Source organism: Narcine bancroftii, chromosome 8, assembly GCF_036971445.1.
Source record: "Narcine bancroftii isolate sNarBan1 chromosome 8, sNarBan1.hap1, whole genome shotgun sequence".
Taxonomy (NCBI): Eukaryota; Metazoa; Chordata; class Chondrichthyes; order Torpediniformes; family Narcinidae; genus Narcine; species Narcine bancroftii.
The window spans coordinates 17,280,996-17,295,519 of NC_091476.1; the positions used below are offsets into that span (position 1 = coordinate 17,280,996).

Sequence of the window (14,524 nt, forward strand, 5' to 3'; positions counted from 1 at the left end):
TTGAAAAATTCTGTCAATATGACCGTATAATCGAACTCCTCTGGTTCTGTGGTTATCCCCAGTTTCTCCTGCTATTGTGGAACTACACCAGATTTTGTGGTAGTTCTCTGTATTCAAAGACTAAAATACATAATAAAAATAATATAAAATAATAAAAGACATAATAGCAAATAAAACATTCTTTAAAAAGTCACTTTAATAAATAAATCCTGACATTAGAAGAATCCATTTATTTTTGACTGATCAAAAGCCAATGCACTTCAAAAAATATATACAATTTTACTGATTATTAGTATTTTCAAATGTTATATGGGGAGACAAATACACAATTTGTTACATGTTCCAGTAACTTGTCTTAAATGGATTTTCAAGTTATCCACAACATGTGACCTATTGCCTCAAAGTAATAAGAAATCTTATTTAAAATACTGCATTTGCAAAGAATCGTTTAATTTTGTATGAGCTAAACAAGAAAATTGTAAAAAAATTATAAACAAAATGATGGTTTGATTATCTTTGGTTCTGATCGAGATTTACATGTACCATTGGAAACACCATCCTATTAGCACAACATCAGCAGGTGCTAATTTAACAAATGGTTAGAATTGTTAACTTTTAAAATACCTGTTATGTTTTAAAAATACAAAAAATATTAAAAATAACTAGGCAAATAAAAACAAAAGAAGCTAAGTTGGTATTTGTTCAGGGTAAAATCCCTGGCAAATAAGTCAGTTGCAGTGAAGCAAGCAAACTTTATTTTGCAATGAGAAGCATCGTTCATCTTTGTGAATGGCTTCTCACAGCAGAACCAATTTTTTTTTTACACGTTAAAAAGGGCAATTTTCTCAGTTGTTGAGTGTGACAAACTCATTGAAGTAGATATTTATTTTGGTGCCTTCGTGGGGAGGATACAAAATGAACACTCCTGATAAGTTGTCCGCGAGAAATCCCTAACTGGTTTTACTTCAATAAATGATTCATTAGAGTGAACCAGCAAAAGCAGTTATATTCCCTTTCAGCAGGTTAAAAAAAAATGTGTAACATTCTTAACCTTCGCTTCCGAACCTTCTGCTTCAACATGAGAGATAGAGACCCAACTACATACATACATATATTTGTTTCCCCAAATCATGATTTTTGATTTTAATGCAAAATATATCTACAAAATTTGAACATTTACATTAAATATATACAAGCAAACTCCCATGTCTGCATTTAAAAAAATACTTATAAGACTAGCCCTGGAGCAAGCTTAGATCTAATTTACAACCACAGGCTGACAAACATTTTCAACAATCCTCTCCCACTCTCGTAAAATTTAAAACACAACAACGGGAGAGGGTATATACATTTGTAATAACTTTGTCTTTTATGGTGAATATTGAAGAGCAACTTTGTATCACAAAGACAGTCACATTTTACAGAATACAGCTGTGATATTCTTCAATCTTACAGGCAGATTGAGCAACCACTACCCATATTCGAATATCTGTGCTAATTGAAACCGAATAAAACAGCATCCTCTTTGTAAAAACAAAAGCAATATTTCAAGGGACTTAGAAGGTAACAAATGTTGAAAGGTAAACACTGCAAAAACAGATCCATTGAAATGTGCAGGATATAACAATAATGTGCATATGTATTTAATTTGTAACTCTGGGCATGGACTTTTCCCAAAAACAGTAGGGGAGTTCCAAGGTTATTTCGAGTGGTGGTTTCACCTGCACTGGTAAAATGAGAGGTTCATCACAGGGAATACTTGAGACTGGGATTGTTATTTTCCTAAGTCATTTAATGATTCAGTGATTCACCACTTCTAATGGTCTGGCCCACTGTAGGTACATAGAAACTAAAATGTAATTTCAATGCATTTTCTGTTTCCACTTTAACACAGCAAAATGTATGTTCCATTTCTATAATATGCACATTTTTAGAAATGTGGAACAAGCTAAAATTTTTTTTTTCAAAAAATAGATCACCTTTATAAAAATTGAAGAGTACACTTGAACCTTTGACAAGGCTACCCCCAAGTATATCGATAAGTGTACTTTTAAGAACTGGTTAATTAATGGTAGCCAAAATGTAAAGCAGCCACAGCTACTTCTGCAAAAAAAAACTGCATCATCGAAGATTACTTGGAAGGAAGTTAACTTTGCAGGGATCTTTCCTCTCGTACGTTTTTCTGTATTCATGCAGTGTCTGCTTCCTTGAATTTTTCAACACTTATTAAAGTGTTGCATTCTTGCATTTTTTCCATTTTCTCTTGGCTTCCTGAGTCCACAGGTGTACAATAGGGACTCTGACCCTTGGAGCTGTTCCATATTCCATAACCAAAGTAGATCAAAAAGCCTAGAGAAAAATAAAGATTTTAGCAACATACATTTCAGAAAAATTCTCAAAATATTTTATTCCTATCAGGAAATAAGAAATATCTTACAAAACAGGAAAAGTAACCTGAAGCACTGTTGTTGAATTTGCAAATAGATAACTCAATAAGTTATTTAAAGGTTCTGATAAGAGTAAATTAATGAGGGCAGGGAAGTAGATGTTGGTTTACAGTTATTTTAAAGTCATGAGGGACATAGAAAAAGGTAAATAGTTTTTCCCAAATGCAGGGAATCTATAACTAGAAGGCATTGGTTTAAGACAAGAGGGGAAATATTTTTAAAAGAACCCAAATGGGCATCTATTTCGACAGGTAATGTGAGACAAGCTGCCAGAGGAAGTGGTAGAGGTGGAGACAATTGTAATATTGATAAGACAGGTACATGGATAGGAAAGGTTCAGAGGGATATTGGCCAAATGCAGACAGATGGGATTAGCCTGGTAAGCATGGAGAGGTTTAGCCAAAGAGCCTGTTTCTGTGCTGTAGAATGCAGAGAATGTTTTCACTGAGACCATCATTTAAAAACTGTCATCAAACAAAAGGGAATTCAGAAGAAATTTCCTTACCCAAACAGTGTTGAGAGTATGGAAGGTGATGTGAGCATGGACACAGTTAAGTGGTGGCTGGTCAATATTCAAGGGAGGAAGGAATATAGGACTGAGATAATAGAATTGGATGAAGAGCCATTTTGTGCTGTGAATATTCCATGCTATCTTGGATGGTAAAAAGTCAGATGATTGTTCTGACTGCACATTTTACACAATAAAAAGCAAATTTTTGGGGGGGGGGTGGGGGGAGGTCTGGGCTTATTTTGAGCTAACACCCTCAAACCCTATTTTACATTCCACCTCTGAAACACTTATTCTGAAAATTAAACCTGACATTTTCTCGACTTCCTAGCTCCGACAAAAGTTCTTAACCTCAGTTTCTCTTCCCACAAATGCTGCCCAAATGTCTCTTGCATTTTTTTTCTTATTTCACACTTACAACATCTGCAGTTTTAAATTTAATTTCAAAACAGAAAGCGGGTCATGATGAATTTCACAGTATTACTTTCTGTACTATTTTAATGGTTTACTTATACAGTGAGTCTGATAAGTCGGTAGAAGTTCATTTATACTTGCCTATAAGCATCCAAATTGCAAACATCGTCCAAGTGCCCAAATCCATCATCACCATCAAGTAAACGTTTACAAAGACACTGACGATAGGTAGGAAGGGAAGGAATGGTACCTGAAAGGGCAAAGGGAAAATACTGATTTTATTTTTCTCTCAACTATTAAAACAACATTTCTCACAGAATCAAAATGCTGTGCATGCTTGAACTATTTGGCTCACATAGCTTTTCTGCATTCATTCAAATTCTGGCTTTGTCTCCACACATACTGCCTGACCTGCTGAATATTTCTATAATTTTTATTGTCTGCCATTCAAGAGGGAACTAATTTTGCTTCTTCATTGATTTCATGGCCATTTTAAACTAGAACATTGAAATTAGGGTGCAAAAACTAAGGCAAACTTTCCACTGTTCCTAGTGATTACGAAGATTGAAAGATTTACCTTAAAAGTAAGTGGCACTTTACTCTGTGGCTGTTTCCAGATCACAAACGTAATAACTGCAACCACCAGACAAAGTGTCCCAAGCAGCATTACCCAGAGGACTTGTCCATCCAATATTTCCCTGTGATATTTGGCAATAATAATGGCAATACAAGTCAAGACGATTGCTGAAATGGAAATAATGAAACAGGAATCTTAGATGCGAGACAATGTGAATCAATAGGAAAAAAATAACAATTGGACTTGTGTTGAATTAAGCCAGGCTGACTTTTTGTGGCACACACAAGGCCTAGAGAATACTTCGATTTACTCACAAACAATATTTTACCCTAACCACACGTGATTATTCTTTCTTCCACAGGAGGAATACCTTGGGAATAAAATGTCAAGCTGTTGAACAATTAAATGCCCTGGCTGCTCTCCAAACCCCGCATGAACTTACACCCATATTCCTTTTAATAATTGGATCCTAAATCCACAAGTAAACCATAAATATCAATTTCTATTATCTGCATCGGCACAAGGAGAGTACATTCTTTACAAGCAGAACCAGTGATATCACTGGCAATCAAAAGATCATTTTCACAGAATGTTCCACATAAAAGTCACAGTGTTTCAATCTCAGGGTACTTACAAAGAATTCCAACACAGATGTAAATTATTAATCCAGAACTTTTTGTGGGTTTTTTCCCTTTTGGGTAGAATAGTAACTTTAATGACATCAAAGCTTTATCTTCATCTTGATCATTTTCACTGTTGATTTGAGTTTCCAGGTTGGCTTTGCTTTCTCCAAATGGAGTCATTTCATACAAATCAGATTTCATAAGCTGAGGAGGCTGATATCTGGGAACAGAATAAAGCTAGAATTAAACCTTTGTGATGCCACCTGGAAGTTCCTCAGTTACACACTATTCTGACCTTTACATATATTGCTGCTGTTTCATTGTTGCTGGGTGTAAATAATGGGAATTTTAATCCAACTGGCCACATGCACGGTAGTAATTTAAGATGACATTGCCATCTTAACCAGGTCAATCAATGAAGGCGATCAATTCTGATCTTCGTCCCGTCAATGAATAATAACACAATATTAATTGTGTCTGAAAAATTATTTTTGTCTATCAGCAACATATTTGCAGTAACATGGCAATAAGTTGTTAGCTTCTGGCTGAAGAAGAACCACTTCACTCACCTGAGGATAAGAACACAAACTGCCACCAAGGAATAAGCAAGTAATGTACCAATAGACATGAGATCAACTAGAACATCCAGGTCGAAGAGCAAGGCCATAATAGCTGATGAACAAAACAAAAACAAATGTGACTTCAAACACATCTACACGTGGATACACTGTGATCGATTCATTTATTTGGTCATTTCAACCTCTGTGAAACAAAATAATATTTATTAAATGTTTCAAGAAAAGTTACAGGAGTTTCACATTAATGAGAGCACACCGTGGAACAGCACAAACGTGATACAGGTTTCATCATCTAACTACCATACATTTGCATTTTTAGTTACTGAGCAGGGAATTCATTAAAATTGACCAACTACCAGGAGAGTGGTGTTTCACTGTAAAATGGCTCATTAGGATGCTGATTTTATTCTCTACTCACCAGACACAATCCCAGAAACAATGGTTGCATGCACTGGCGTCCTGGTTTTTTTGTGTGTGTTCCCCAGGAAGCGGAAGAGCAACCCATCCTCAGCCATTGCGTATATGACACGCGGCATAGGAAACATAGAGCCCAGTAAACTAGACGAGAGAAAGGGACAATAGTAAAGAGATCAGGACCACTCAGTGTTGAACCTACTTCATTTCTAAGTTTGTGTGCTCTTGTTACACAAAAAGTTCTGTCTTATTTGTTTCTTTTGGTTGCAGATGCACAAGATTCTAGAACTAGAGCTACTGGCATTATTTGGCGGGGTAGTGCGGTTAGCGCAACTTTGTTACAGCAGCAGACTGGGATTCTAATCCCTTGCTGTCTGTAAGGAGTCACAAGGAAAGACAATGACTGCCGACAATGGTGACATGAGCACATTTCTAACAATGAGAAATCATGAAAGGGGAAACCAGCACCATGGTTAGGACTGATGAGCAATCACTCCCACAGATTCCTCCATAAAGACATTATTAACAAATTTAACACCCTGGAGACACTAATTGGCATATCCCAAGATCTGGTCACGTAAAGAACCAAAATATAATTCTTTTTTTTTAAATTGGAAAATGTGGAGCCCTTATTTAGATTATATGGGTTTAAAGTTTTGAACTTTGTTCAGCACGTTGTGGTTAGTTATCCTATTCCGTGGCATTTAATTATATAATTGATAGTTATATTTCCTTTCTTTCTTTCTTCTATTTTTGGGGTTGGGGGTAATAGGGAGAGGGAGGGAGTGGGGGGAGGATGGATTTGGTACATACCACATTGTTTTCTCTATATGAATTTTTATATTTGAATGTAATGTGGCTTAAAATTTTAAACAAAGTATTCAAAAGAATCATTGGAAATACTCATCGGGTCAGGCAGTATTTGTGGGAAGACAAAGTTAATGATTCAGCTTCATGACCTATCAGAACTCCGGGGATTTTTCCTTGCATTTTCTGTTGTCTAGCTTCCAGGGGTATTTATTTTTTAAAAAGCTTTTTGAGCACTTATCTGTATGGCTCAGCTCCTAGCTGATTAAACCCACTGAATTATTCAGAAGAATTTATTTGAAGCTGACAGGAAAATCTTTTTAGTGGTTCACTGAGTAGTTTCCCTGAATAAAAATTCTGTATACCTGGTGGAGAGTGCACAGAGGGAGCCAACAGCCACAATGTACCGTGCAGGTTCCCAGCCAACATGCAGGAAGGCCTCAGGCAATGGGCTTTTCTTGTTCAGGATGTAGTAAGGCATCATAAGTGTGAGAGCAGCAGACACTCCAAAGTATGCCACAAAGCAGATCAACAGGGAAACCACTATCCCAATAGGAATCGACTTCTGAGGATTTTTTGCTTCTTCACCTAAAAACAGCAAACACAAAAACAAATTTAATACAAAACCACAGTAATGGAATAGGAATGCTAAAAACCTGACATGAAACCATGAGGTGACGGAAATACATAGATTGTGCAAGTTAACAATTCGGGTTTTGACTTGAAATATATTTGTGCATGTATGTCTGTTTTTTTTTGTCTGTTCTTCATGCAAATCAATATGGAGCACTCTAAAAATGTCCAAGGGGGTTCAGTAGGGGTAACATTTGGTGCTGAATGTCATGACCACATTGAATTTAATGTTTAAGGTCATATGAAGTTCAAAAAAAAAATTCAACTTGCACCAGGGACACCTCAATTAGTTACAGTGCTGCGCATCAATGTACATACAGAATAAAAAACAAAGTGGCCAAACCAAGTTCAATATGGGCCCCAATAAAGAGAAGAACATTGGCAGAAGCTCTTCACAAGCCCATAAAATCAGACAAAGGAAGAAGCAAGAGACAGTAGAGGAGCATCAGTCTCGGCTCACTGTTGATGCTTCCAGACAAAGAGCAGGCAGCAGGAAACCAAACAGCAGCGATACACCGTCTCAGTGCTCAGGCTTCCAGACAGGAAACAGGCAGGCAGCAGGAAACTGAACAGCAACAACAAGCCCACCTCCATGCTCAGGGCTCCAAATAAGGAGCAGGCAGCAGGAAACTGAGGAACAATGCCAAGCCCACCTCAGTGCCGATGCCGCCAGGCATTCCATGAGCAGACAACAAGAGTCTGCTGAGGAAGAACAAGCAATGAGAACAAAAGCCACCAGCCGAAGGGCAGCACCCTTTACTCCAGCCAACTTGCTAAATGCTGCATTCAATTACTCAGTTGACATTGAGTATTCTTCCATTAATTATAGTTGGAATTGGCTCCATGTCAGAGGTATGCCAACACTGTGGAGCAGCAAAGAAGTGGAACGGTGAAATGCTGTTGATATGTTGTTCCATTGGAAAACCGAGCATACCTCTACTGGCCAAGCCTCCGCAGCTATTGAAAAGGCTGCTGCTCGTCACCACTGCAGAGTCCAAACATTTCCTAAAGATGATCAGAGCCTACAACTCAGCATTTCAGATGATATCTTTTGGACCCAACATCATCACAGAAGGGGACTTCATGCCAACATTTAAAGTCCAAGGACCCAAGTATTTTGGGTATTTTGTTTCAATCATATAGTCAACACTGAGTGTTTTATTTCCCAGGCAATGCCGGGTATCCTGCTAGTTCATAATAATTAGGCTTCTCTGCACATTTGGGCAGACTTTATTTTCACAAGCTCCAACATCAAGGTGACACATCATGTGCTTTGGGGTTGATATGCAAGAGCATGAGCTCTGTGTAATAGGCATTAAAACCTCATCTTTATTACTTTCAGAAGATTGCACCCAAGTTGCAGAAAACTTTGGTCTGTACCTGTAGATGCAATACAGTCGAATCCTACAAAGGCATAGAAGCACGTTGCAGCTCCTGTGAGAACTCCAAAAGTTCCAAAAGGAGCAAATCCTCCAGAACCAAACTTTCCTGGTTCAGTTTCAGTGCTAAGAAAGACACAAACAAAATATTTATATTATTAATGTACCTGTGTATAAAAATAACACATAACTAAACAATTGCACATTCCAAAAGCATCCCTTCATGTATATTTGAACCCCCCAAAAACAAGCTAGTTTGGATTCAGCGGAAAGGTGCAAAAAGGTTCAAACTCAATCCCATTTATGATTCTAATGAAGATGGACCAAAGGGTGGATGGCCATTGAGCTCTTACCCAAGGGCTGATCATTGATATATTTGAAACGATTTTCATACATTTGTAGTAGCATAATTTTTTTAAAATTAATGCCAGCTGTGTTTCCCAATATCTGTATGATACTGCCTTCATGGTACTGAATGTGGTTAAGGAGAATCAGAAATATTTTCTCCAGGTGTCACTTGCTTCTCTGTCATGGACCGAAAATTTCTGCAACATCACTGCTTGATACAATTTCTCTTAGTGCCAAACACGAAAGGAAGTGAAAAATGCTAAAAGGCATCTAGATTAATTTCCAAAAGATTTGAAATGAAATAGAATGTCCCCCCATTATCACAGTTGCACATAGACCATTAGATTTTAATAAGTATTTTCTTCACTATCACCTTTAGAAAACTGAAGCTGAGATGAAGAAAATTTGGGTCCATATCTCTAACTATAACGCAGTCAAACCCTACAAAGGAACCACATGTATGTTTTTTTTAAATTGGCTTCCTTAAATGCAGCAACCCTGAGTAGCTGCATAATGGGGAGGGGGTGGAATTCTGAATGCTGGATGAAGTACACCATCTGAAGGAAGGCTCTCTAGAACTGTGATGCAACTGATATTATTAGGCTTACGCTGGGGTTTAGGAAGGGCAGTTGAACCCTTTGGAGCAGATTGAAAATAAAAATATTAATTAAATTGGGGGTCAAAAATAAATCACTTTCAAGTGAAAGGGGAGAGAATTCCAAAACTAAACTTTGGAAGAGAAGAACATACCTGTTGATTAAGGTTTCATTGTAGTCAGACTCTGTTAACTGCCAGTTTTTGATGTCTCCTTTCACAAACCCACTTATAATAACAAAACTCAGGACCATTAAGTTTATGGCAGTAAAGACTTTATTTACTAGTGCTGATTCACTCACTCCAAATGCCAAAAGACCTTTTAAAAACACAAAGACAAAATAATTTCATTGGACGTTATATAACAACACAATTTTGTTTAATTAAGCCATAGGGCATGGTAACAGGCCCAATTACATCTGATCTAGAACCCCTGTACGTTTTGAACAGTGGGAGGGAACTGGAGCACCCCAAGGAAACCCACGCAGACATGGGGAGAATGTACAGCAGGGGATTCGAACCCTGGTCCTGATTGCTAGCATTGAATCACTGTTGTGTTAACCACGCCACCCCTTATTTTAACAATATTGGTGTTTTTTTTTATTTTTAGTGGACCACAAACCCAGAAATTTGCTTGGGAAGAGCAGAAGGGAGAGTAGGAACAATGCAAACAGGAGTTGGTCAATATCAGAATTTGTTTTCTGCAGATGGGTATGCATGGTGGGGCAGGAAATGAAGTCTCCCAACACTTTTTGATGTTAAAAAAAGCAAAACAAATTCTAAACTACTCGGCTTTTGTCGGGTACTTGGTTTAAGACTAAAGACACATAAATACCAGATGGAGTTCATTTTAGAGAAAGTAAATTTTAGCAATAAATGTGTGAAGGAAGCGCTGCTCCGAAGGGTTCAACTGCCCTTCCTAATGCCGGGATCTCTGTACAGGTATTAAATGGTCTGTGGGAGGAGGCGACGGTGTTTTAAAACTAAAATCATGCAACCACAGCCTTGTGATCAAGATGGTAACACTTATGCTTGTCAGTGGACATGAGGGATTGTAGACTCTGGGGAGAAGTGGCTTGGTGCAGGACTCCAAAATTGTCTCCCCATTGAGAAGAAGAAGCAAGAGTAGATGGCCCTACAAGACAGTGACTACAGCAGTGGACTAGCGAGGGGCTCAGTGGCTGCTGGTGCCTGGCGGTCGAAGCACCTGCACAGGCTATGGGCTACTGGAGGCTGGCTCATGGGAACCAACTATCGAAATGGGGATCAGAGAGGGCTCCCAAAGGGCCTCAGGTGCTGAAGACTTCCTGAACATATTGGAGGTTTGGATCTAGAGCTCTGTTTGTTGATGAATCAAACAGGGATCTCTGTGGCTAGAGGATGCAGGAGTGCTGGAGGTGAATCCATGGACACTAAGCAACTCTGAAGGGACTTTCTTTTTGCTTCTTTTTCCGATTGTTGGGGGGGCGCCGGGCAATTCTCATGGTGGCTCTTTGTTTGCCTTATGGCAGACAAAAGTTAAATATATCTTGTATGTTACATCTTTGATGTATTATCATGTGACAATAAAAGGAATCTTGAACTTTGAATCCACCTTATTAACAGAATTAATCTTGGAATGGCAGCAAAATAAGATGAAAGGAAATTTCACTATTTGTGTGGTTTGTGTTGCTAAATTGGTTTTGGCAATTTCCCGTTAAAACTTACAAGCTGGGCACAATGACATTAGGCCCAGACACACTAGTTGTTCTTTAACTGCCACAACTACTATGTATTTTGATTGGTGCCTTACCTGTAAGAAGCAAGATTAAAATGATGGCAAAAATATCTGGATATTTTGCAAGCACACCTGGAGAGTTCATGTTCAGGTAGTTTCCGAAGAAGGAAGAAATTTTATGATTAATGAGACTGTCAAATGTGGAACTCCATGCTCGAGCAACACTAGCTGTACCTGAGAAGCAAGAGACAATGTCAGTTCTGGTTGGCAGAGAGTAGAAAAGCTTTCTGCTTTATTTCTATAATCTCACTGAACATGGGATTGAGGGGAGAGCTGAAATAGACAAGTTTTCCATTCTGCGGCAATGATATTGCTCTGTGTGAAAGACACAAAAACTCTCTCCACTGCACAATTCACATCATCAAATTATACATTGACCAACAAGATCAGCCATTGCCAAAATCCAAGGGCAAAAAAATTGGTCTCTTTTACCCTTCAATCACTTTTTTTTTACCCAAATAAACTAACAACTCAGATTACTCAGCATATTCCAACTCAGTCCTTCTCCAGTCATTATTAATCCATTTTTCTTTACAGTATGAATGTTAACATCCTCCTTCAGTCCTGATATTAATTAAGCTTATTTCTCATGGAACAGAATTATAAACAGTGCTCCAAAAGGAGTAAGTCTGTGTTCAGTAATAAGCTCCTTATTTTCCAGTGTTGTGTTCAGACCTTTTAAGCATCTACTCCAATGCATTAAATAGTTTAGTTACAGAGAATATGAACTAAGTTCAGTTATAAAACCCATTTCAAGTCTTCTGGGTGTCCCCAAACTGTTTACAACCAATTTGTAATTTATTTGCGCAACTACAGGTACACAATCCTTTATCCGGACATCTAAAATTCGGAAAGCTCCAAAATCCGGAAAGTGGGGAGAGAGATGGCAGCGTGAGTCAGGCGGGCTAGGGGGAGAGACCGGCAGCGCGAGTCGGGTGGGCGAGAGACTGGCAGCGCGAGTCGGGCAGGAGAGGGGGGCAGAAAAATCTGGAAAAATCCAAAATTCGGAACACACTGTCCCCCAAGAGTTCCAGATTGTGTACCTGCAGTATCATTTCAAAGGAAAACACTGCAGCAAATTTGCACATTGAAGAGTCCACATGAGCTATGATCCAATTTATTTGCATTTTGTTGGATTTATTAACTAATCAATACTGGCAAGAATACTGGGAGCTTTCCACTCTTAGAGTTCCACCTTGGGATGTTTCAGATTCATCCAAAAGGGTACACAAATCTCAATTTTATTTCTTTTTGGTATGAATGCATTTTCAATAATACAGTAATCCTTGATTAGTGACCTTTCTTATCAACTTAACTAACAGAGTAGATTTTCAATGAGGGTTCTCCTGATCACCTTCCGTATTTAGTGGGCCAAAGAAGCTGCAAAATGTCAATTTAGTTCAATTTACAGTGGATGACAAGGAAAATTCACACAAAATTTATATCCTTCGCATTACAAGAGCATAAAATTAAACACCGAAATTCAGCTTTAATCCCTGAACCAGTTTGAAGAGGAAGTACAGAAAAACCTCAAACTTACCTAGTACATATGATAGGATCAGGTTCCATCCAGTTATAAAAGCCCATATTTCACCCACAGTGACATAGCTGTAGAGGTATGCAGATCCAGTCTTGGGGACTCTGGCTCCAAACTCAGCATAACAGAGGCCAGCAAGGACAGAGGCAAGCGCAGAGATTAAGAAGCACAGGACAATAGCAGGACCTGCCTTGTCCTTGGCTACTTCACCTGCTAAAACATACACACCTGCCCCGAGAGTACTGCCAACCCCCAGGGCAATTAGGTCCAACGTTGTTAGGCATCTGACAAAACGGGTTTCATCTGTGTTGCAGTCAACAATTCTTCTACGAATCAACTTCTTTCCAAAAGTTTTCAAGATCTTGTTTGCCATATTAATTGATGCGCTGTATTTAAAAAAAAGCATCTGTGATAAACTGTTTAAAATTTTCACACCATCCACACGTGCAAAATATCACAAAGCCATTCAGAAAGGATCTGGTCATGGACTGAGTAGGATTAGGAGAATATCAGGTGACTTTAACTAACACAGTGATTGACTTTGAGTTGTTTTTGTATGTGGTACACCCAAACACATGGTAGAAACAAAAATTCAAAAATAAAACATGAGGGATAAAGACAGAGACCGAGTAGAAACATATCAGCTGGATTCAAAATAATGTGCTGATATTAAAACAACTTAGATTATTGATCAGTCTTTTTTTTACATTAAGGAGTCTGTGCTAAGGATAGCCATTGTGCCATGTTCAACATTAAAAAAGTATGCATTAGAATTTAAAAGGTACCAAAAAAAAAAAAAAAAAAAAAAAAAAGAATTTAAAAGGTACCAAAGTTGGATCTGAAAAACAGAATTTAGAAGAGATGGTTGAAGAAGTGAGGAGACAAGCAACATCACAATCCGATATAGGAAATGAAAATTTTGCTGTCTGACATGGTTCATTATTTGATTAACTTCTATTATTTTGTTCTAGCTTGTGCTCAACAAAATTTTAAGTTCCAATCCATGCTGCTTAATTACAGTTGTTAGTCTGTTTATCATCGACATGTACAATATTTTAACTACAAATGGGAAACATCAACCGTTTTTAACACCTGAAGGTGTTAGAATTGGAAGAGTTTCTGTTTAATCATTAAAACCAGAAGAAGGGTAGAGGATTTTGGAATAAGTAGCAAGATACACCATATACAAAATACAAAAACTCGAACACACAATTAATTTGACATTTATCTACTTCCCTATCTTTAGATGAGCTAGCAATTTGGACAGTTCAAGGAAGTTCTGCACGAGCTGTCCTCAAGGGCACCTTTCCAGTAAAACAACTAAGGCTCCATATAAACATCCTAATATGCAAAGTTTCATCATTCTGTCTAAATCTGATGATCACAAATGTAGAAGACACAACAAACCCAAGTAACAAAATAAAAACTTTTGCAACTAAAGATTTTTTTTTTGAGTAGAGATCCATTTAAGGAACAATATTCCTCTGATTCACTCTGTAGTTGCACCCCAGGAACATTTGTACAGTCTGCCCAGCGCCAAACACCCAAAACATCTCTGCAAATGAGTAAAAGGTCAGTTAATACACGGATTTGCCTTTAGTCCAAGACAACCTAAATATTTTAAATAATTCATCTTAAGGATACACCTTTATACACAGCAACTACTACACATTCTTTAACCACTACAAGAAACAAAGAAGCAGGACACGTTAGACTGCGTTTCCTCAATGAGTTTTCAACTTTCCTACACAATTACTTGCCATTTGATACAACCACCAATGGCATCGTGAAGAAAGCATGTCAGTGCCTCGACTTCCTCAGGAGTTTGGGGAGCTTTGGAATGATACCAGAAACCCTGGTAAATTTCTACAGATGTGCGGTGGAAAGT

At 38.0% G+C, this 14,524-nt stretch overlaps 1 protein-coding gene across 3 annotated transcripts in view; it reads right to left on the reverse strand.

The window, feature by feature from the left end:
- Positions 1–176: 176 nt before the first annotated feature.
- The window catches only part of LOC138740419 (cationic amino acid transporter 3-like), a 36,342-nt gene continuing 21,994 nt past the window's right edge, over positions 177–14,524 (reverse strand). For all 3 annotated transcript variants that reach the window (XM_069893012.1, XM_069893011.1, XM_069893013.1), the window contains 11 exons: positions 12,640–13,022; positions 11,115–11,273; positions 9,479–9,641; positions 8,382–8,506; positions 6,734–6,956; positions 5,566–5,705; positions 5,139–5,241; positions 4,581–4,789; positions 3,947–4,113; positions 3,511–3,619; positions 177–2,349 (listed from right to left, as the gene is read on the reverse strand). In XM_069893012.1, the coding sequence (XP_069749113.1) occupies positions 2,189–2,349; positions 3,511–3,619; positions 3,947–4,113; positions 4,581–4,789; positions 5,139–5,241; positions 5,566–5,705; positions 6,734–6,956; positions 8,382–8,506; positions 9,479–9,641; positions 11,115–11,273; positions 12,640–13,009 (1,929 nt within the window). In that variant the 5' untranslated portion in view covers positions 13,010–13,022 and the 3' untranslated portion in view covers positions 177–2,188. The remainder of the gene's footprint in view (positions 2,350–3,510; positions 3,620–3,946; positions 4,114–4,580; positions 4,790–5,138; positions 5,242–5,565; positions 5,706–6,733; positions 6,957–8,381; positions 8,507–9,478; positions 9,642–11,114; positions 11,274–12,639; positions 13,023–14,524) is intronic.